This window comes from Bubalus kerabau, chromosome 6, assembly GCF_029407905.1.
Source record: "Bubalus kerabau isolate K-KA32 ecotype Philippines breed swamp buffalo chromosome 6, PCC_UOA_SB_1v2, whole genome shotgun sequence".
Taxonomy (NCBI): Eukaryota; Metazoa; Chordata; class Mammalia; order Artiodactyla; family Bovidae; genus Bubalus; species Bubalus kerabau.
Window position 1 is genome coordinate 50,361,874 of NC_073629.1, and position 24,058 is coordinate 50,385,931.

Genomic DNA, 24,058 nt, shown 5'->3' on the forward strand with positions numbered 1-24,058 from the left:
AATTCCATAATGTATCACAATGGGCTTCTCCATGGGGTTTCAGAGACAGTGAGCTGGGCCAGAGAAGTCTTACTTTGTCTAAGGTTGATAACAGGCCTCCAAGCTGACTAGGACAGAGCTGGGTCCTATACGGTCATCTCTCATGATTTGCCAATGAATGAATGAACAGATCCCCAAGAGGCAGTGGGATGAGCACCATCATTGGCATCAGAGAGCCATGGATGGGTTACTTGGCCTCTCTAATAAATTGGAGATAATTTCCTCACTTATAAATTGAAGATAACTACACTTTCTTAGGGGTCCCAGATGGCTCAGCTGGTAAGGAACCTGCCTGCCAATGCAGGAGACATAAGACACGTGAGTTCAATCCCTGGGTCAGAAAGATCCCCTGGAGGAGGGCACAGCAACCCACTCCAGTATTCCTGCCTGGAGAATCCTTATGGACAGAGCAGCCTGGCAGACTACAGTCCATAGGGTCACAAAGAGTCAGACATGACTGAGGCGACTTACCGTGCACGTCTGCCTCTGGGTGGCACTCTTGACACCCAGGTTCATGACTGACCAGAAACTAAATGCTATGTATTCTTATATTTAAAGTGCCACCTGGTGGTCAAACTCACGCACTTTTGAATTCTCTAAAATCTTTTGATTACCTCGAGTTCTAGATGAATTTTCAAAGTGATGTAAATTGTAAGGCACTGTTTGATTTCTTTCATTCACATCTCAATTTATTGTGTCAACTCTATGCCAGATACTATTCTGGGTGCTGGGGACACAACAGCTAACAAGTCAGAAAAAGTCCTGGCTCTCTTAGAATTTGTATCCTATCCTACAGACAAAAACAAGTAAACAGATTGGAAGGAAAATTTCAGATAGACATGAAGTTGTGAAGACAATACTACCATGTGTGACTGGATACAGAAAATACTTCTCTGAGGAATAAACTTTGGGCTGAGATTTGAACGATGACAAGTTAGCCATGAGAGGTTGTCCAAGGAGAGGGAGGGAATGAGAGGTGTGCATCTGAGAAACAGAAGTGGGGAGGTCAGGGAGCGAGGGGGTACCTACAGGTGAACTCAGCCTTGGTAACGAATTTGGATCTGATCCTATGGCTTATTGGAGTGTGGTAAGCAAGGCAAATGGTATATTCTGATTGATTTTTTTTTAAGCTCAGTCTGGCTACTGAATGGAGAATGGATTGTGGAGGGCCAGGGTGGAAGCAGAGACCAGTTTGGAAGTGTCTGTAGAGGCCCAGGTGACGCCTGGGTGGAGACTTGGTCTAGGGTGATATGGTAGAGCTGGAGACATGCAGTTGGATTGGAGATTGATTCTGAAGTGAGAAGTATCCTGGGTCATCAATGGAATAAAGAAAAAAGAGGGCTCGAAAGTGACTTTCACATCATTGCTGTGGGAACTAGGGAGACACCAATCCTTTACTGTCTTCCCAGTAGTTGAGTCTACAAATAATTTTTGGAAAAGAACAAGTAGTTTCACCTTGAATTCAGAAGTAATTAATGCAGATATGTCCTTGCTTCAGAGAATACAACGCAGCACTGAAATTCTGCAGGACCTTACAGACAGGAATGTCTCCGACTTCCTGGTAAAAACATATCCTGCTCTTATCCGAAGCAGGTAAGATACTTTTTTATACTTTTCATCCTGGGTCCCTTGGGAAAATATTAACTAAGATCAGAAGATAATTTTCTCTCATGACTTTTCAACAATCAGGGCAGTGGAATTTTTTTTTTTTTTCCTAATTTGAAAGTCTCAACTGATAGAAAAGACAACTGGGGCATATACCAGTCAAATGCAACTTATGATTAATTTTGATCTGTTTTTGGTTTTGTTTAGCCCAAGCAAAGTTTAACCCATGCACTACTACAAGTAAAATAAGAAAGTATAGAATTTTTCCAAAACACAGTCTCATATTTTAAGTTGTTCAAAAAGAGAGGTAAAGTTTGGAGGGAGGAAGGAGAGTAAGGGGGACAGGGAGAAGACAAAGAGAGAATTAAAAAAGGAAAAGTAAGAAGCAACAAGGAGAAAGAAAACAATGAGACCAAGATAGGAGCGAGGCAGTGGGAGAGAGTCCATGTGAGCCCACAGGTTGTCCAGGTTAACTGTACTGTCGTACTCTAACTGTGAATTAGCCCTGGTATCACTGCCCTTTCCAATGCCAGGCACTCCTCTCAGCTCTGCAGCTGTTCTCATTGAGCTCCATCCAGGATGGCCCAACTTCAGCAGCCCCATCACAGCAAACAGTGAGACAAGAGCATGCTATGGAGAGAGGGTTATAGGGGACCCTGGTCTAAGCCCCATGTTCTCTGGAATTTTAAAATAAAACATACTGTCTAACTTTAGGCGTATTTTCAGTTGCTTCCCCTCCCAGTCCCTAAGCAAAGGATTAATGGACTCAGTTAACTACAACACACTGCAGATGGTGAAAGCAGCTGCTGAGAAAGGAGTGCCAAGCCAGCAGTTAGCAAATGAGGAACACCATTCAAGCACGAAAATACAAGCAGAGTGCATAGAATTTATTCAATAATGCAGTAAACAATGACCGCATCCCACCCTTTGTTCTCAGCAGCACATTTGCAATGTGGAATTTTGGATTTTGTGCTTTGTGGTGAAGATAGTTTGTGAGGACTGAACTATGAGGACTAGAGCTGGTTCTGTGTGTTTCCTATCTTGTAATTTTGTCCCTTGTTGGCTGGAAGTCAGTCCCTTAACTCTGCACTAGGAGTAATTCAGAACTTCCTCCAAGCGTGCAGGTGATTATGAGAGTCTCGTTCTTGCCAGATGCAAGAGGGGAGGGCTGCAGCCTTCATTCCACGCTGGCATGGTCATTGTCATATTTCCTGGGTCCAGATCATCTGATAGATGACCTTACAACAGGGCCAGCCAGAAGGCCTAGCAGACAGGATGTGACTGGAGGGCAAGGGTTAGAAAACATCAGTCTTTTCTCCACAGATTTTTTTCAGGCTCAGCCCTTGGCCTGTGAGGGGCTATCAGGAAATACAAAAATGCCCCTTGAAGACTGGGACACCCCAGTGGGCATTTGGGAAAGAAAATTAACACTTCTGTATATTTGTTGTATTCACTGTATGATTTGTTTCGGCTTTCAGTTTGAAGAGCAAATTCTGGGTCAATGAACAGAGGTAAGAAACTATTTTTGTAAGAAATTAAAATCTCAGAGTGATCTATTTTAAATTATTGTGCATTAAAAAAGTCACACCTCAGTCATGTGAATGAGCTGTTCTGTACGTGCCCAGGAATTCGTAAGACATGTCTTAAGGGACACGTGGCTACAGACACCCTATGCCCAGAACATGCTCAGTGGTAAATCTCCTTGGAGGACATAAATGAGAGGGGATACTTCCTGAAGAGGAGTTCCAGAGCACTCTCCCTCCAGGGAGGTTCTAAAACCTCCAAGCAAATAACAGTTTATAACAAGAGCACGAGTACCCTACGCCCTGGCATTCCTTGGCCCATTCCATTTAAGGCTCCGGGAGTCTGTCCCAGCCCCTGACTCACCCTGTTCCTGGGTATCCAGGAGGTTCATTGTGGTTCCTGAGGTTTGAGAATCCTCCAGAGACAGTCTACGAGTGAGCTGGCCTCCCTAGGGTCCCTCAGGAACAGGGCCTCTAGAATGAATGTGGAGCTGATGTTGACTTGATTTCCTGGGCAGGATCTAGGCCATGAAAGTAAAATTCAGCTTTCAGAATCATTCCCTAGAAGGTAGTGAGGGGCCTCAACTGAAGCAGAAAGGTAGGGAGGTGGGGAGGACAAGTTGAGTCTCTGAGAAATAAAGTTCTCCTCCTCTGCCTCCCCTACTCAATACATTTTGTTTGTTGAGAAGTTTGGCTTTTATGCTGCCATTGAAGAGTTTTAAGCCAGAGAGTGACACGCCCAGGCCAGTGTTAGGGCACCAGTGTGGAGGGTGTGTTAGACAGGGCGAGACCCAAGGCTAGGATCGTAGTTGAAGACCAGATAGGAGTCAACGCAGGGAGTGGTGAGGGACTCCCTGAGTCGGGGATGGGTGAGAGGCACCAAGAGAGGGTGGCAGACTGGGCAAGTGAGTCCAGCACACTAGAAGTACCTGCAAAGTATAGAAGCAGCACAGGGGGAAAGTCAGGGAAGACCTCAAAGAGAAGATAACACAGGACAGATGAGTTGGAAAGGCACCCAGAAAAACTAGCAGCCCTGCAAAGGCAAAGAGACCACGCTGAGCTTGTGGCATGACTGGATGGCTGGAACGGGCCACTGGAGATCAGGCATAAGGAGGGTGAAGTTGGAGAGGTTGGCAGACACCAAGCTCAGAAGGAGTCAGGACTGCACCCTGGAGATAAGGAAGAAGCTGTGAAAAGTTGGTTTGTAAAGTGAAGCCATGTTTCCCACTAGTGCAGACTATTCCTGCAAAAATGCACCTTTTCCTACAGAAACTGAGAGCTATGGCAGCCATGAGGTACACACACATGGTCACATGGTTCATGACATAGAACTGAGGACTTCTTGTTCCCTTGTCAGGTATGGAGGAATTTCTATCGGAGGAAAGCTCCCAGCTCCCCCCTTCACTGGAGAAGCACTTGTCGGATTTTTAAGTGACCTTGGCCAGTTAATGAATGTGAGCGGGGTATGTAAACAGACTGGAGATTTGGTGGGACTTTCAACTGACCACTTATAGAAATGATCATGAGTGCTAAGAAGAGGTGGTGAGGGGGAGTGGGAAAAACCCTCTTGTTTGTTTTTTATGGCTTTCTAGGGCCCTATGACCAGAGAGGCTGCTAAAGAAATGCCTGCTTTCCTTAAACAACTAGAAACTGAAGACAATATTAAGGTATTGGCCCTGCGTGATCTGCCCTAGAGCTAAAAACTCACATGAGCTGGTGGCTGTTTTATTTTCCCAGCTTAATTAAATTCCACCCCCACTCCTGTTGGAATCAGGCATGAAATGTCTCCCAGCTGCCAAAACCTTCCTCCTGCTCCCATTCCTTTTCCTGCAGCTCATTTTTTTTCTTTAAATAGCTGCTGTTCGTGCAGAGTGTCCTGTGGAGTAGAGCCTAACGAAGCCACCTTCCTGTCCTCTAGGTGTGGTTTAACAACAAAGGTTGGCATGCTCTGGTCAGCTTCCTCAACGTGGCCCACAACGCCATCTTACGGGCTAGCCTGCACAAGGACAAGAACCCCGAGGAGTATGGCATCACCATCATAAGCCAGCCCTTGAACCTGACCAAGGAGCAGCTCTCTGAGATCACAGTGTAAGCCACCGTGCCCCCCGCCTCACAGAGTTCTTGTCACCTTCTCCACTCTGAACACCGCAAGAGGATTTTCTCTAGCAGGAGCTGCCAGACTGGATGGCAAGCTTGTTTAATCAGGTGCACAGAAACATAAGATTCCTTGTGCCAAACTGCTTGGCCATTCTTTCTCCTTACTTATTTGGAAAGTAAGCATATGTTTGGTTCCATTCCCTTTTTGCTTTTGGTAACACATTGCTCCTGGAACTTACACAAAGCGTCTCCTTTCTGTTATCCAAAATGACTGCCAGTAACTGGGAAGTTCAGTAAATCTTTCATTGCCGCAGCAGTGATTATCTTAGATTCCGGTAATTTCCCCCAGACGGTCAGGCTTTGGACCTGTCAACATATCCTTACCTTCCTAAAGCATAGGCTCAGCTTCAAGCAGTAAAAACATTGGTCTTTTGCAATTTGTAGCATGTTTGCCTTATCAAAGGTCTATATTTGGTGAGAGTGCTTTTGTTAGTACAGACTCCTTCTGGAAGGCAGTAAGGGGGCCCTGTATACTCCAAGTGCACTGACCATGCCCAAGGTCATGGCTAAACTTGGATCTGAAGCCATAGGGACCTTCCTTGGGACACCACTGAGGCCCTAGACTGAGGAAAAATAGTCTATGTCCATTCCCACTTAACCTAAGTTTCTGTACTTTCTGCCAAGCCTTTTGAATATGAAATATGAGATAGGAGTCTTGTGATTATAAGAATAATATATAAAATAGTATATGTTCATTAAATAACGTTTATAGAAGAGAGTTTTAAGAACTAAGTTTCTATAACCCAACAATTTAGGGTATTTCCTATAACCACTTTTTGGTGTTTCCTTCTGATCATTTGTTCTAATCTTACTATATGTGTGGATCAAGCTGTCTGTCATTTTAACAGGGGCATCGACCAGCATATATAGTGCTTTTGTGGGAATTAGTGAAAGGTGCTTCACGTGGCGCTAGTGGTAAAGAACCCACCTGCAATACAGGAGATGTAAAGAGACATGGGTTCAATCCCTGGATCAGGAAGATCCCCTGGAGGAGAACATGGCAACTTACTCCAGTATTCTTGCCTGGAGAATTTCACGGACAGAGGAGCCTGGCAGGCTACAGTTCACAGGGTCGCAAAGGGTTGGACATGACTGAAGCGACATAGTATGAACACATGTTCCTTTGTCAAGATGGGCAATGGCCCACACCAGAGTTCATGGCTCGTATGTGAAGCCTGGGTTAGATTTCAGCCCACACTTGCCCCATCAGGCAGATGCTTTCTATCTGATCCAGGAAAGAGTGAATATTGCCAAGTGCCTGCATAACCATCGTGTTCCCTTCTCACTTAAACTTACATTATAATGTAACATTTCTCTGTGTTCTGATGTGTTTCTTAAATGCATGATTTAATAACTTATTGCCTTTAAAAATGTACTTCTTTTCACAAACCATGTATTTATCTACATAAAAATTTATGAGTATCTATAGACAAATTATATAAAAGCATTATAGTGCATGATATTTTTGAGGTAAAAATCCATTCCTATACACAATCAACAAATAATTAGAAAACGTAATACAAAGAAAATGTATCTAGACTTTCATATTAACAGGGAACCGTGTATGATATCACATACTTTGTTTATATATTACATAACCTTAACATTCAACATCACCTAGAACAGGAAACACACAAATCCCCACTTCACCTTCACCTTGACCCAGTTTGATTTAGACAGTCCCGTGGGATGACAAGCTTCAGGTTAAGAAAGGGGATTCTGGAGGCTGTTCCCTGGGTGAGGTGAGGACTTTCCAGAGCCTCATCTTGTCCTTCTGCTTCTACGCCTCCTCCTTCACCTGCCTCTCTCTCCCCATGTCTCCTGTCCTTCTGCAGACTGACCACTTCTGTGGACGCTGTAGTGGCCATCTGCGTGATTTTTGCCATGTCCTTCGTCCCTGCCAGCTTTGTCCTTTATTTGATCCAGGAGAGGGTGAACAAGGCCAAGCACCTCCAGTTTGTCAGTGGAGTGAGCCCCACCACCTATTGGCTGACCAACTTCCTCTGGGACATCGTAAGTATCAGGTCATGGCACCGCTCTCGCCACCCTGGGCCCAAGGGTGTTTGTGTCTGTTCTGACTGAAGGAACACAGCAGGGTGGGGCTCTCATGTGGCCAGGGCTGCCAGAGGGTGCCATGCCCAGGGCCCAAGCTGGGGAAAGAAGCAGGGCGCAGCTCAGCAACTGAGGTGGGGGGTGCTCAGTTGTCCTGCACAAGGGGCCTTCTGACCCACCAAAAACTCGCTGCTCGGCAGGCCTGAGGCTGGCCTTCCTGGGAATAATCTGGAGCTGAAGAGGTAATATAAAGAGGTCCTTCACCCTACATGCTCCTCTTAAATCTCACCACACCCTCAAAGTGGGTGAAATGGAACCTCCCCTGTGGTCGAGTCACCATAAACATAGGATATCCAGTTAAATTTAAATTTCAGATAAAACAATGAATAATTTTAGGTATAGTTTATCCTAGTTCAGTTCAGGTCAGTCACTCAGTCATGTCCGACTCTTTGCGACCCCATGAATCGCAGCACGCCAGACCTCCCTGTCCATCACCAGCTCCCGGAGTTCACCCAAACCCATGTCCATCGAGTCAGTGATGCCATCCAGCCATCTCATCCTCTGTCGTCCCCTGCTCCTCCTGCCCCCAATCCCTCCCAGCATCAGAGTCTTTTCCCATGAGTCAACTCTTTGCATGAGGTGGCCAAAGTGTTGAAGTTTCAGCTTCGGCATCAGTCCTTCCAATGAACACCCAGGTCTGATCTCATTTAGGATGGACTGGTTGGATCTCTTTCCAGTCCAAGGACCTCTGAAGAGTCTTCTCCAACACCACAGTTCAAAAGCATCAATTCTTCGGCACTCAGCTTTCTTCACAGTCCAACTCTCACATCCATACATGACCACTGGAAAAACCATAGCCTTGACTAGACGGACCTTTGTTGGCAAAGTAATGTCTCTGCTTTTGAATATGCTATCTAGGTTGGTCATAACTTTCCTTCCAAGGAGTAAGCATCTTTTAATTTCACGGCTGCAATCACCATCTGCAGTGATTTTGGAGCCGAAAAAATAAAGTCTGACACCGTTTCCACTGTTTCCCCATCTATTTCCCATGAAGTGATGGGACCAGATGCCATGATGTTAGTTTTCTGAATGTTGAGCTTTAAGCCAACTTTTTCACTCTCCACTTTCACTTTCATCAAGAGGCTTTTGAGTTCCTCTTCACTTTCTGCCATAAGGGTGGTGTCATTTGCATATCTGAGGTTATTGATATTTCTCCTGGCAATCTTGATTCCAACTTGTGCTTCTTCCAGCCCAGTGTTTCTCATGATGTACTCTGCATATAAGTTAAATAAGCAGGGTGACAATATACAGCCTTGACGTACTCCTTTTCCTATTTGGAACCAGTCTGTTGTTCTATGTCCAGTTCTAACTGTTGCTTCCTGACATATAAACCTGCATATAGGTTTCTCAAGAGGCAGGTCAGGTGGTCTGGTATTCCCATCTCTTTCAGAATTTTTCAGTTTATTGTGATCCACACAGTCAAAGGCTTTGGCATAGTCAATAAAGCAGACATAGATGTTTTTCTGGAACTCTTGCTTTTTCCATGATCCAGCGGATGTTGGCAATTTGATCTCTGGTTTCTCTGCCTTTTCTAAAACTAGCTTGAACATCTGGAAGTTCACGGTTCACGTATTGCTGAAGCCTGGCTTAGAGAATTTTGAGCATTACTTTACTAGCATGTGAGATGAATGCAATTGTACAGTAGTTTGAGCATTCTTTGGCATTGCCTTTCTTTGGGATTGGAATGAAAACTGACCTTTTCCAGTCCTGTGGCCACTGCTGAGTTTTCCAAATTTGCTGGCATATTGAGTACAGCACTTTCACAGCATTATCTTTCAGGATTTGAAATAGTTCAACTGGAATTCCATCACCTCCACTAGCTTTGTTCGTAGTGGTGCTTCCTAAGGCCCACTTGACTTCACATTCCAGGATGTCTGGCTCTAGGTGAGTGATCACACCATCATGATTATCTTGGTCATGAAGCTCTTTTTTGTACAGCTCTTCTGTGTATTCTTGCCACCTCTTCTTAATATCCTTTGCTTCTGTTAGGTCCATACCATTTCTGTCCTTTATCGAGCCCATCTTTGCATGAAATGTTCCCTTGGTGTCTCTAATTTTCTTGAAGAGATCTCTAGTCTTTCCCATTCTGTTGTTTTCCTCTATTTCCTTGCACTGATCACTGAGGAAGGCTTTCTTATCTCTCCTTGCTATTCTTTGGAACTCTGCATTCAGATGCTTATATCTTTCCTTTTCTCCTTTGCTTTTCGCTTCTCTTCTTTTCACAGCTATTTGTAGGAGTTTATCCTAATTCCCCCTCAAATATTGCATTCTTACCCAAAAAACATTTATCAGTTTTTGGCCTGAAATTCAAGTTTAATTGCATGTTCAACATTTTTATTTGCTAAATCTGGAAACCCTATCCAGGGGCCTTATTTTGATTTCCCAACCAGATCTTCATTATATTAGATGAGCTACCACTTCAGAGAACATGAAGAAAAAGCTATGTATCAAATCAGAAGCAGACTACTACCTCAGAATCAGAATTGGTGGGGGAAGAAAGGAGTCAGGATGGGCTACTTACTTTACTACAGATAACAGGGTCCAAATGACTTGACAGCAAAGGTCTGGTTATAATGTGGGAGTTGTTTGACACCAATTCCAGTCTATTCCAGGCATCTTGGGACCAAGATGCTTTGTTTTATCTCGACATTCTAAGACTAACATGAAGATGTTAGTCTTCCACTTCATGTGAAGATAGACTATATCATGATGGAGACCAACACAACCTTTTCCACTATGATTTTTAATAATGATGACAGATTTAGGGTTTATGAAGACATGATCTCTTCTCTCTTACTCAACTTACTAAGCAGCCATCATTTAACAGTATAAAACCAGAAATCACCGGTAGCAACTAATCTTTTCTCTAGCTTCTGTCTACCTGAGAAAACACTTATGAACACATGGGGAGGAGGCCAGAGACAATAAGCCTCCCTCTGAACAAGAACATCACTTGTAGTCACTCATGTTGGCCTGTGCTTTAAACATGAGAGAAGCTAGGCTCTCCTGCACTGAAAAGCTATTAAAGTGCTGGTTTTGCATCCTATTTTTTTTTTAAGACAAGGAATAGAATTTACAGTTGAGGCTGACCCATGCATGTGCCTGGCTATAGACAGAGATCTCTGAGTCTAAGGAGAAATTTGTGGACAGAAAGACAAAGCGAGTGTCTGAATGGGAGATGATTCTAGCAAAGTAGACACTTGGCAGTCTAATGAAGAGCTTGGAAATGGTGACTATGATGCCAGCAGGCTTCCTGATGCTCTAGAATTTTAAGAATGGCCTGGAATCAATTCAAGGAGCTATATTGTTGGGACTGAGCACCCTCGTTGGCCAATGGTAAAAAGATAACATTGGCCTGGAGGTCATTGTTGAATAAATGAACAAACACATTGTTTATATCATTCACTCAGCACATAGGTGATGTTGTAAGTTCTTCTTTTTAATATATCATCTGTTTTTCTTTTCTTTTAAAGTTTGAAATAACCACAAACTTATAAAAACATTGAAAATACAGTTTGAAACTTTTTTTGAGTCATTTGAGAGTAACTTCTTCATAAGACGCACACACACACACACACACACACACACACATTGCATTTCGTTGCCCTGTCTCTTCAGTCTCCTTCAGCCTGGTTTGGATCCTTCCTCTATCCTTAACACTCATAACTTGACACTTTTGAAGATCGTAGACCAGTTGTTTTGCACAATGTCCATTAGTTGAGATTTGCCTAATGTTTCCCCATGATTGGCTTCAGGTCATAGCAGCAGTCTTATGAATGGATGCTCTATCCTGCTCACTACACCCTATAAGGTAGCTTCTAATTTCAATTTGTCCTAGTACTGGTGATCACTTCTGTCACTTGATTAAGATGGTGTCTGCTGAGCTTGTTCACTGTAAAGTTACTCTTTTTCCCTTATAATTAATCAGGATTTGGAGGGAGGTACTTTGAAGCTAGGGCTTCCCTGGTGGCTCAATGGTAAAAATCCACCTGCCAATGCAGGAAACATAGGTTCAATCTCTGGGTCAGGAAGATCCCTTAGAAAAGGAAATGGCAACCCACTCCAGTATTCTTGCCTAGGAAATCCTATGGACAGAGAAGCCTAGCAGGCTACAGTCCATGGTCTCACAAAGAGTTGGACACCACTGAGCATGCACACACTCACACACACAAACACACAAACACAGAAGAGTCTTATGGGCTAAAGTCCATGGGGTCGCCAAAGAGTTGGACATGACTGAGTGACTAAACAACAACAGACATTTAAAAATTATTTCTACATCTCCCTTATCTTTCCAGGGTTTGAGACCTAAATTACCATTAAATGAAAGAATTAAGTAAGTTCTAATTTGATATCAATTTTCCAGGATACTAAATATTTTTCAATGAAAAATATTGGGGTATCAATGATATTTTTAGATGCCCTCCACAATAAGATGAGAGGAGTTATTTAGAAACTTAAAACTTCCACTGAAGAAAACACAGTTTTTAAAGTTTTCTAGCCTCATGGAGTCCTACTGAAACAGAGTAAGTTCCCCAACAACAAAGTAATCTTTTAAATTTCATCTAACACAAAAGTAAAACTGTAACAATACTCAAGAGGTTGCTTTACCTCAAAGGAAAAAAGATCTGTAAGGCAGCTGAGAGGTCACTTTCTTCAAGTCTGTTTCTGGAACGTGGACGTCAGTCACGCACAGACACCTCCTTCCCCAGGACATGACTCAGTGACTGAACAACAACTTTGAAGTTATGTAAATATCCTGTTTTTTTTAATCAAACTTTCCATTTATTCATATGTTTATTTATGCTTTTATGGAGTCACAGTTCCTGTGTTAATCCAGATTACAATCTGATACCATTCTTACTGATTTTGGTGCTCAGATTATCCCGTTTGGCCAGTGGGAACTCCTCCACGCCAGCTCCCATGCCCTTTGGACTTGTGTCCACGTGTTCCTTGAATTCATCCAAGTTCTCTGCCCAGTCCTACCCTGGAGTCAGTCATCTCCCCAAGGAGTTCTGGGTCCTTCCAGTGGGAAATGTCCTTCAAAACCAAGACTTTGGTGGTGAATATATTCACTGCCCCTGGGGTATCAGTGGTCCCAGGCCTTCACAGTGGAGACAACTAGGTGAGATGTGCACGTATCTACATAGACATGCACACATTACATCTATACTTCATCTATATGCTGAACTAAACTGAACAATTGTTGTTATTGCTATTTAGTCACTAAGTTGTGTCCAACTCTTTTGCAACCCTATGGACTGTAGCCTGCCAGAGTCCTCTGTTCATGGGATTTCCCTGGAAGGAATATTGGAGTAGGATGCCATTTCCTTCTCCACTGGATCTTCCCAACCCAGGGATTGAACCTGCCTCCGCCACTGGCAGGAGGACTCTTTACCACTGAGGGACCTGGGCATTCAACAAAACTGAACAAAACATTTATTAAAAAAACACCACCAGTTCCAATCCAGCACTACAGGTTCACTCTGGCTTCTGTCTTTCCATATTTGTAACTCCCTTCTCCAAAAGTGAACAACTGGTTGCTGTTGCCCCTGACTCATTTACCTGCCTGAGCTACACACCTGTATGTAGCAAGTTCCCCATCTCTGCCTTCGTCCTCCCAGCTGTGTGGACACCCTCCTCTCCCTCCTTCAGCCACCCGCCTTCTTGCGCAGGCCCTCTCCATTCTGCTCTGGCTCTGATATCGCACACCAGATCAGCTCCTGTAAGGACACCATCCTGACCCCGCCTGGGGCTCCAGCACCCCGTACCAAGTCACCTCCATGGATGTCCTTCTTAGGTTCTCATTCTGCTTGGGACCATTCTGACTCCTCCCCTACCCTCACCATGGCTGCCCACCTTTCCCTGTCCAGCCTGACGGACTAAATTCTGTTAAGAGAGGGGAGGAAGTGATGTGAGGCCAAGGATTATACTATAAATTTTTCTGAATTCTGGAGACATGCTTAGAAAGTAGAATCAACAGGACTTTGAGACCGATTAGAAAGAGGAGAAATCAGGTGGAATTTTATAATTCATTGTTTCAAAAGATACAACTGAAGGTTCCCTGTGCAGGGAGGTGGGGGTGAAGTAGGGTAGGAGGACGAAGGACACCTTTACATACGTTTGCTAGCCAAGAGCTGTTTATACAAATAGAGTCAGAATCCCAAACTGGAGGAGCCTGGCCCAGCCCGTGTCTTACTGAATGAGAAACAGAGGTGCAGAGATTAAGGACCTTGCTCCTTCTTCTCTCTTCAAGATGAATTACACTGTGAGTGCTGCACTGGTGGTGGGCATCTTCATCGGGTTTCAGAAGAAAGCCTACACTTCTTCAGACAACCTTCCAGCCCTTGCTGCGCTGCTCATGCTGTATGGGTGAGTCGTGTGGGCCCTTAGCTAATGGGAAGGGAAGCCAGGGGAGGAGCTTGCTCTTCTGACAGAAAACCTGGGTTTCCAGTGTCCAGATCAGCTTCTAGTTCCTGGCAGGGTCTGTGGCTGCTGATCAGGAATCTGGCTGGCTTCTGTTTCTGACTCCATGCATGGAGGTGTTCCTGCAGCCGCGTGCACTCAGGAACAATGGAGACACCCCATATGGTTTGAATCTTAATCTTCCTCCACTCAAACTATGGCCTGACCAAAGTCTGAGAATCCATCACTGCCCAGTTCCTCACTCAGCTATGACTGTCATTCATCTGTGGTCAATCTGTCCATCTCAGTGTCTCCTGTACCAGCCAAAAGTTATTTGTACATAGAAGACTACAGCTGAGAAGTCATTCCTGGGTCAGGACCAGAAAATAACACAAGGATTAAATCCAATAGAATTACAGAGCATACAACTTTATATCCAAGCCCACCACTTACTATACATACAACTGCTGCTGCTGCTAAGTCACTTCAGTCGTGTCTGACTGTGCGACCCCACAGACGGCAGCCCACCAGGCTCCCCCTTCCCTGGGATTCTCCAGGCAAGAACATGGGAGTGGGTTGCCATTTCCTTCTCCAATGCATGAAAGGAAAAGTGAAAGTGAAGTCATACATATAACTGTAGACAAGTAATTCACCGCACTGGGGCCTGAGTTTCCCCATCTGCAAAATGGAGATCAGGATGCCTGGCCCTTCCTACAGGGCCCAGCAGTGTCTTGCCAGAGCAATGGCCTCTCTTCATCTCTCTTAGAGAATTCAGGAACAAGTGTGAATGTGACATATCAGCTCCAGTGAACTATGAATATTAGCCTGTTGGAATCTCAGCCCAGCTTTGCTGATCCAGACTAGAATGGAAAGTGATGCAGGGTAGAGAATGCTCCTATATATTGTGTAAGGCTTTATGATTTACAAGGCACATTCACAGCTACTATCTCATTGTTCCTCACAAGAACTCCACGAGGTGGTCAGGAAAGGCATTGTTGTCTCCATTCAAAGATGAAGACCAAAGACCAAGGAAGGGAGCATCTCTTTGGTTCCCCTGGACTCTTCATCAGTTCAAACATACCACCCCGTGTGAGAGGGGGATGAATTATATCTAGGGGCACAGCAGGTGGGGTGGAAATTGGAACTCCATCAACTGACTTGTGTCATTTCACACAGGTGGGCAGTCATTCCCATGATGTATCCGGCATCCTTCCTGTTCGATATCCCCAGCACTGCCTATGTGGCCTTATCTTGTGCTAATCTGTTCATTGGCATCAACAGCAGTGCCATCACTTTCGTCCTGGAATTATTTGAGAATAACCGGGTAAGTGTGCCTTTCTTGGGTCCTTCGTTTGATTATTGGGACACTAGAGCGTGTGTGCGGAGAAGGCAATGGCACCCCACTCCAGTGCTCTTGCCTGGAAAATCCCGTGGACGGAGGAACCTTGTAGGCTGCAGTCCATGGGGTCGCTAAGAGTCAGACACAACTGAGTGACTTCACTTTCACTTCTCACTTTAATGCATTGGAGAAGGAAATGGCAACCCACTCCAGTGTTCTTGCCTGGAGAATCCCAGGGACGGGGAGCCTGGTGGGCTGCCGTCTATGGGGTCACACAGAGTCGGACACAACTGAAGCGACTTAGCAGCAGCAGCAGCAAAGAGTGTGTGATGGTCAAGCAGAGCCAGGGGCAAACTCCGTGTCTGTGCATTCTTAGTGTGTAAATGAATGTTGCTTCTTCCTTTCCTTTATCCCTCCCCTCTTCCCTTCCTTTCTTTGTTTCTTTAAGCTCTTTGTTCATTCATATGCTTTGAATGTCATGGTTTTCTGGACCCTTTCTGCAATTTATAAAGGACCTTTCATAATTTTAAGCTTTTAGATCTTACTTCTTCAAGAAAGTATCCTTGGGGACTTTGGGTCTTAGGTTTTACACATACATATACACAAGGTAACTCATTCGTGTAATTTCAGAATTTAAAAAGAACAGAAAAGCATACATAAGTCTCCTCCTTACTCCTGTTTCCCACTTGCCTAGTTCTATTCTCCAGAGGCAACGTTTTGTTTGAATTTCTTACGTATTCTGAAGTGCGTGCATGGGTGTTCAGTATGCTGACATATAAACAAATACATATATGATCTTTCTCCCAATTTCAGACACTTATTGTAACAGAAAAATATGAAACTTAACCCTGAGATTAGGGTCAGGAATCTGCAGTGCTGAATGACCCACTTTCATGAGCTATGCTGTGCAGTCGTCACATGCACACCCCCAGACTGCTCCTTGCCCAGCAAGAACTGGCAGAATGAATACTAAAATAGTGGCAGTGCCCAGGGCTGTCTTTGCTCTGCGCTTGCTCCCCCGGTCCTCTGTGTCTGAGCCTGGCTGTCCTGGAAACACTCCCGAGGATCAGTGGGCTCTCCCGTGTGCCTGTGTCCCCAGCACCTCTCTTGCCCTTCTCTCTCAGAAGGCCTTTGCAGTTGAGAGGGTGGGCACCAGCCAGCATGTCTGCACACCTGTCCTGTGGCCCCTCTTCCACGCCTGCTTCCAGGCCTTGCTGGGAGGACCCAAGGCAAACCTGCATTAACCACCCAGTCCCATGGCTTCCGGAGAGCAACTCTTTCCCTGACCTCATCAGGCTTTCTGTAGCCACTAAGCAAGAAGCAAAACCCCAGCTGTCCCATGACTGATAAAAAATGTACCACATCACAGTCAGACCCCAGAAAGGAGGTGGATGAGAACACAGACTCCACTAATGACCAGAGCATCCTGGAAGACTGAATATGCTGCTCTTTGGAGTTGCTTTTATCACAGGCTCACAGCTCACCACATCTTGATAGAGTATGTTACTTCAAAATAAAGAGCTTAAACCAACTTAAAACATCCCACTCCTGCAGGCTGCACTCATTTAGCCAACAATTACTGAGTGCGTACCCCTCCCCTGCATAAAAAAGCTGGCTGCTTCCCCCTAAATTGTGGAATAGACGGATGCTGCAGAAATTCCCAGAATCCCACAGGAGGCTCCTCAGGTCACAGAGACATCCACTAGGAGAGCACCGTGTGATGAATGTGCCAGTATAAACCAGTGTGGCCCCAGGAACTCCCTTCCGGTGAGGAAATGATCTGCATGCTGAATTAGGAACTGATATAAGCGGAGGTTCATAACCTCCCATGAGACAGTGTGTGACAGAACATCAAAGGAGCAAGACTGATAAAGCACCGCAGACCAGAGTGGGCCAAAAGAGCTGGACTATGGGGTCAGCAGGACCTCAATAGAGGAATTCCATTCAAACCTGGTTTGGAATAAGTAGTATTTTATTAACCCACTTAATAAACAGTGAAGTACCTACAATGAGCTAATCAGGTGTCAGGTGCTTAGGAAGGACACCAAAATAATTTAGACCCAGTCCCTGCTCTCTGGGCACCAGTGACTAGTGCAGAAAATAAGCAGGTAGAAAAAAAAATTAATCATGGTGATGTGGTAAGTCCTCTAAGAGAGGGTTCGATGTTTTTCCATGGGAACCTGGAAAGGTTTAGGCAAGAAGAGAGTATTTGAGCTAGGTTTCTAAAGAAGGCCAGGAATCTACCAGAGAAGAGGAGGGGAAAGAGCATTCTTTTCACTAATAGCAATGGTTAATAGAAGTTACAAGTGCAAGGGCCTAGAGATAAGAACGTAGTGCCTTCCAGGAAGAGTGTGGGGGGACGATGGGGAGGGTAGATAGACGGCGATGAGGTGATGTAAGCAAAAGTGCAGAGGCCAGAGAGGAAGGAGGTTGTATGGCAGAGACGGGCCAGAAAAGCAGGTCCGCCTCAGCCCCTTGTGTCCTCTCTGCCTGACACTGACACCGGAGGCTCATACAGCAAATGCAGTCTACCACCTGAAAAATAAGTCCCCCAGCACAACCAGGCAGCAGGCAGGATCTCCGGCCATCTTTTCTGCTGGTGGCAGTTGCAGACAGCCCTTGCTGTCCTCTGGGAGCTGAGAGGCAGAGCTAGAAGATGCTCAGGGGCCCTCTCCGCTTTGGTACGAGCTAGGCTACGACACTGCCAGTGACAGAGCCTGAGCCCCAACACAGCCCGCAGCTGTACCAAAGGAGGGAGAGTTCAGGCCACAGGCCCAGCAGCCGCTGCATCTCCTGGTAACAAAAGCCTGGGAGGCTTCCTGTGTAATTTCAAAGTGAGTCTGCAGTGAAAGCTCCCCAAGCAGGCTGCTGGCTAGGGACACCTCCTGTGAGTATTCCCAAGCCTCCTATCTGCTTGACAGATCCCTCCAGCAGCCAGGCCCCTCTGGCTGAACACCATCCCCTGGCCCTACTCCACTCAGGAGGGGGCGGACAGGCTTGGCCCCATCACTGACTGTCCTGCTTTTCTATATTTCAGACGCTGCTCAGGATCAATGCCATGTTGAGGAAGCTGCTCATTATCTTCCCCCACTTCTGCCTGGGCCGGGGTCTCATTGACCTGGCACTGAGCCAGGCAGTGACAGACGTCTATGCCCGGTTTGGTGGGTAGCAGTCATGTGGCCCTGGATCCTCCAAGACTGGGAGGGCTCCAATGGGAGTTTCTATGACCAACCTGCAGCCTGAACTGGGGCTGGGGGCACCTGGTTGGTCTGGGATTTTTTCCTGATACTAGAAGGAATCAGGGTGCTTCTGTGTCCATGGTTGAGGAGCATAGGAGGGATCAGGGACAGTTCCTACTCTGACTTGAGCCAATATGAGACTCGGGTGATGGCTCAGATGGTAAAGAATCCACCTGCATTGCAGGAGACTTGGTTCAATCCCTGGGTTGGAAAGATCCCCTGGAAAAGGTCATGACAACCACTCCAGTATTCTTGCCTGGAGAATCTCCATGGACAGAGGAGCCTGGAGGACTGCATGCAGTCCATGGGGTCGAAAAGAGTCAGACACAACTGAGAAACTAAACACAACACAGAGACTCGGGTTTGTCACTGACTTAATCCCTCGCATAAGGCGTGGTCTAGCTGAGCCTAGTGTTGTAACTAGGTCTTTCGGGACGGCTGGGGCAGCAGGACTTATCTGTTATTTTCTGGTGGTCTGCATCCCCAGGTGAGGAGCACTCTTCAAATCCATTCCAGTGGGACCTGATTGGGAAGAAGCTGGCTGCCATGGCAGTAGAAGGTGTGGTCTACTTCCTCTTGACGCTCCTCATCCAATACCAGTTCTTCAGCCGATGGTATGCTCCGCCACCACCCCGAGGGCACCAAGCCCAGCTCCTCACATCTGTCAGTCAGGGGACTTGATTTCACATCCATGTGGTCATCTCTTTCCTTATGAGCCCCACTGCATAAAGACTGTTATGCTCTCAAAGCCCGGCTTGTTCTGAATAATGCAAGGAGAGACACATTAAAACAGTCACATTAGAATTTGTGAAAATTTTAAAGTGTTTAGAATACAGTGCAATTAATTTCAATCACTAGTATTTAATCCCATTCATTTAATAAACATAATCATATTAAATTGGATCATAGCATCACAAATGATAATGATTAATTGATATCCAAAGTACTAGGAAATCAATACATGCATTCATGAGGAAATAGACAAATCAGACCCCTTTGCTAATTAGAGATTTGAGAGTTGGGACAGGGCAGAGGGGGGAAGAGAGTAATGCAGGGGGTGATATTTGAGGTGAAGGCGGCCAGGTGCAGTGTGGTGGGGGTGGAGCAGTGGTCATGCCCCCCTGGTTGGGGAGCAAGAGGGTTGTCTGCCAACCCAGACCCAGCCCAGCCATGCCTTTCTTCCCATTCTCTTGCTCAAGGCCCTGCCTCATTCTGAACTGGGTGCTCAGGTTTCCAGAAGGCAGCCCCCTCTGCAACCCAAGTTGATATTTACTGGCCTCGGCTCAGAGCCCTGAACTGCAAGTCACTGGGCACTCAGAACAAGCTTTCCTGGACAGTGTTTGTCCCCTACCCTCTTACCCTCTCAGGCCAAATGTGGTCACATATAAATAAAGATTCAGAGGGCTTGTCTTTAGCTTTTAATCCTCAGGGAATTCAGTTATTGGAAAGAGGTGGAATAAGATAATGAATGTCAACACACTTAGAATAAAAAAACATGACCAGAAAGTGATTCTAGCATGAGGATTTGTCCATGGGACCCTCAGTCCTTGCAGGCCCCCCTCTGCAGCTTTGGCCACCTCTTTTTTTTGGGGGGAGGCACCTCTTTAAGAGGCCTTGGGTGGGAGAGAAGCAAGAGTTATTTACTAAAACAGACACATTAGCTTCAAACTCTGGTGTCAACACATCAAGTGTGTACTTCTGTATTAGAGCAGAAAGAGGACCAGAGAAGTGTTCCGAATCTCTGGCTTCAAGAAGACAACAGTGTCCATCCTGAGAAACAACCAGGAAAGGAGAGAAATGAGAGGAGGGAAGAACGGGTGCTCTTGGTAGTGGGTATGCCCACATGTGGGGAGTTCAGGATGGCTGTGAAAGGAGAGGGTGGGGGTGGTGAGAGATGAGTCTGGAGAAGAAGGCAGAGTCAGTTCATGAAATGCCCCCTCACCTTGGTGAGGACTTAGAATATAAGCCTGAGGACAGCAAAAAGTTGTTGGGGTGTTTTAATCAGGGAAATGACATGATCTGCTAGCATTAGAAACAGAGAGATCAGACAGGAAGCTGCTTTGTTACCTAGGCAAGAGACAGGGGTAGCCTGGAAAGAAGCGAGGGTGTTAGGAGATGAAGTAAAAGAAGTTGATGGAGTAAATAGTAAGAAGTTTGTTAGACAAAACTTTGTAATGAACTGGATATGGCCAGGGACGGATGGAGGAGAGCATGTAGGTCAGGGTATTCAGGGTGTTCAGAGAAGAGGCTGTGTTGTTAAGGATGGTGAGATTCTGCTCCGCAGGGCAGGAGAACAAGAACACTGAGCCGCTGGAAATGCCTGCAGGAGCTGGGAGCTGGGAAAGCCTAACCTGGGCTGGGAGCTATGGGTAGGTGGGTAGAGGGAGGAGTCAGTCCAAGAGATAAATGGGTAAGATCTCACATGCCACACAACATGGCCAAAAAAAAAAAAAAAAAGCTTTTTAACGTGTGGGGAGAAAATTTAGGTATCTACTTAAAGCTTTTCAAAATTATGTTGAGTGTACATATTCAAAAGGGTTTGAGTATTACTGAATTAATTACTGGAGAGTAATTGTGCTGCAAGGGAACCATCCAGTGCAAGGAGGCAGGGCTCTGAGCTGCAGGACCTGACCTGACAGAAGTGCCTGCCCCTCTGCAAACCTATCTCCTCAAATGGACAATAAGGAGATTGGATATAATTCTGCTACTCTCTGTTTCTTGAGTCACTAACTGGGTGGGCCAGGACATTTGGAATGTAATTTCTCTACCAATGTTGTTGTTTGTCAGTCACTAATTCACGTCCGACTCTTTGTTGACCCCATGGACTGTAGCACGCCAGGCTTTCCTGTCCTTCACCATCTCCCAGAGCTTGCTCAAACTCACGTCCGTTGAGTCAGTGATGCCATCCAACTATCTCATTCTCTGTTGCCCCCTTCTCCTCCTGCCCTCAGCCTTTCCCAGCATCACTGGTCTTTTCCAGTGAGTCAGCTCTTCTCATTAGGTGGCCAAAGTATTGAAGTTTCAGCTTCAGGATCAGTCCTTCCCATGAATATTCAGGGTTGATTTCCTTTAGGATTGACTGATTTGATCTCAGTGCTGTCCAAGGGACTCTACCAATAATAACACCATTAATTGCAATAATAAAACCCTCTACAATTTTTTGAATGAAAAAAAAAAGGAGAAAGATTAATGGGAGGATGAGTGGGAAGGGTAGGTGGGGCCTGACTGCAGGTCTCTGGGATTTCAGCTGAGAAGTTAGGGTTTTAACCTACAGCTGATGGAAAACTATAGTTTGGGACAGGAGATAACCTGATGGACTAAAAGAAGTAGGAGGCTTGGTTGCTAGTAACTATCCTTTGTTGAGTGCTTACCATAGATGAAGGGTTCTATCATGATAGCAGCTACCACGTTTTGAGTCTTGACTCTATGCCAGACCCTGTGCCAAGTTCTTCTTTACCACAATCCCATGAGATAGACGCTCTTACCACCCCTCCCTGTCTTATGGTTGAAGGAGGCGAGGTTCAGCAACATCCCCACAGTCACACACAGGGAGGCCAGGACCAGAAACCAGGGCAGACTCTGGTCTCGAGCGCTTGCCTTCTCTGCCTAATGCCCGACACCTTTCCTGTGCAGAGTCCTTTTGAGAGTCAAGCGTTAGGGGTGGAAGGCTGGGCTGGGGTCGAGGCCAGTGAATGAGCAGAGGGTAAGATGAAAGGACAGAGCTAAGGACACTGTGCACCAGCCCCCTCCATCCTCTTTTCTTCCTCTAGGACTACCGAGCCTGCAAAGGAGCCCATCACAGATGAAGATGATGATGTGGCTGAAGAAAGGCAGAGAATTATTAGTGGAGGAAATAAAACTGATATCTTAAGGCTAAATGAACTCACCAAGGTAAGGGAATAGATACAGGAATGTTAGTTTGGAGGTGCCAGTTGGACTAAGATGGCACGAAGCTATAATTTACCTTCTGAAGAATAGGCAATATGCTAATGCAAGCAATTCCTTTCCCCAGTGTTATGTGAGATTGTCATCTTTGTTATAACTAGTCTTCCAAGAACTTTCAATGCTCTTTCCCTAGCATTTATCCTGGGCACTGACACAGGGCCTCAGCAAGAGCCGCTGCAGCTGAGCCCTGCTAATGAATCTTCCTGCACTCCACTTCTGCACAGAGGCTCAGCTTCAACACTCTCAGTGCTCACAGCACCTCTGTGCACATCCATGTCGATGTGTAACCTTCACCTAAGCCATCGTTTGCTCTCCTGCCCTCCCCCTGTTTAACCCTCTATTAGTCCTCAGTCCACTTTCTCTGATCTTGCAGGTTTATTCAGGCACCTCCAGCCCAGCAGTGGACAGGCTGTGTGTGGGAGTCCGCCCCGGAGAGGTGGGTACTCTGTGGGCCACATGTGAAAGAACCTCAGGAAACCAGCTCCCATGCATGTCTCTGGTCTCCTCTGAAACAGAGCTGATCAACAGACATAAAACACAAGCCACGTAGGTCATTCTAATTGTCTAGTAGCCATAGGGGAAAAAGCAGGTGAAATTAGTCTTAATCATTAATTTCGTACTTCGACATGTAAGTCATATAAAATGTTTTTTATATTTTACATTATTTTTTGTTACTGTTCTAAATCTTCAAAATCTAGTGTGCATTTAAGCTCATAGTACATGTAGACGCATTTCAAATGCTCAGCAGTCACTGTCAAGGAGGGAAATTCTGCTTCCTACTACCCTTTTAGGTTCTGGAGCCAGGGCTCTGTCAACTGGACTGATAAAGATGGAGTAAGGAGAGAAAAGCAAAGAGAAAGCTTGTTAGCATGTGCACTGCACATGCACAGGAGAAATGACTACCCTGAAGGGGTGGTAGGAACTTGGGCTCATGTAGCACCTTAGCCGGAGAAGGCAATGACACCCCACTCCAGTACTCTTGCCTGGAGAATCCCATGGACGGAGGAGCCTGGTAGGCTGCAGTCCATGGGGTCGCTAAGAGTAGGACACGACTGAGCGACTTCACTTTCACTTTTCACTTTCATGCATTGGAGAAGGAAATGGCAACCCACTCCAGTGTTCTTGCCTGGAGAATCCCAGGGACAGAGGAGCCTGTTGGGCTGCCGTCTGTGGGGTCGCACAGAGTCGGACACAACTGACGCAACTTAGCAGCAGCAGCAGCAGCAGCAGCAGCAGCACCTTAGCAGAGGAACAATACATTTTTAGGGAAATTACAAGGCAAAGGAGATGGACTTACAGTTTCTAGCAGGGTGGGTTGCAGGCAAGTGTACAGGTAAACCGTTTGTGACCCCATGGACTGTAGCCTGTCAGGCTCCTCTGTCGATGGAATTTTCCAGAATACTGGAGTGGGTAGCCACTCCTTCTTCAAGGGATCTTCCCGACCCAGGGATCAAACCCACATCTCCTGTGTTTCCTGCATTGCAGTCAGTTTCTTTACCATCTGAGCCACCAGAGAAGCCCTGTATGTGTAAATAATGGCAGATAAAGGCTAGTTATTAAAGCTTGTGATATAGATTCCTCTAGTGTCGTCTCTCAGAGAAGGCAAAGGCACCCTACTCCAGTACTCTTGCCTGGAAAATCCCATGGATGGAGGAGCCTGGTGGGCTGCGGTCCATGGGGTTGCTAAGAGTCAG

General features: G+C 45.8%; 1 protein-coding gene across 1 annotated transcript in view; it reads left to right on the forward strand.

The window, feature by feature from the left end:
- The window catches only part of ABCA4 (ATP binding cassette subfamily A member 4), a 119,313-nt gene that overhangs the window by 83,846 nt on the left and 11,409 nt on the right, over positions 1-24,058 (forward strand). Inside the window, exons 26-37 of the mRNA XM_055585074.1 lie at positions 1,538-1,632; positions 3,123-3,155; positions 4,525-4,630; positions 4,760-4,834; positions 5,086-5,255; positions 7,160-7,337; positions 13,693-13,808; positions 15,018-15,165; positions 18,218-18,341; positions 18,907-19,033; positions 22,190-22,310; positions 22,738-22,800. Coding sequence (XP_055441049.1) covers positions 1,538-1,632; positions 3,123-3,155; positions 4,525-4,630; positions 4,760-4,834; positions 5,086-5,255; positions 7,160-7,337; positions 13,693-13,808; positions 15,018-15,165; positions 18,218-18,341; positions 18,907-19,033; positions 22,190-22,310; positions 22,738-22,800 — 1,356 coding nt within the window. The remainder of the gene's footprint in view (positions 1-1,537; positions 1,633-3,122; positions 3,156-4,524; positions 4,631-4,759; positions 4,835-5,085; positions 5,256-7,159; positions 7,338-13,692; positions 13,809-15,017; positions 15,166-18,217; positions 18,342-18,906; positions 19,034-22,189; positions 22,311-22,737; positions 22,801-24,058) is intronic.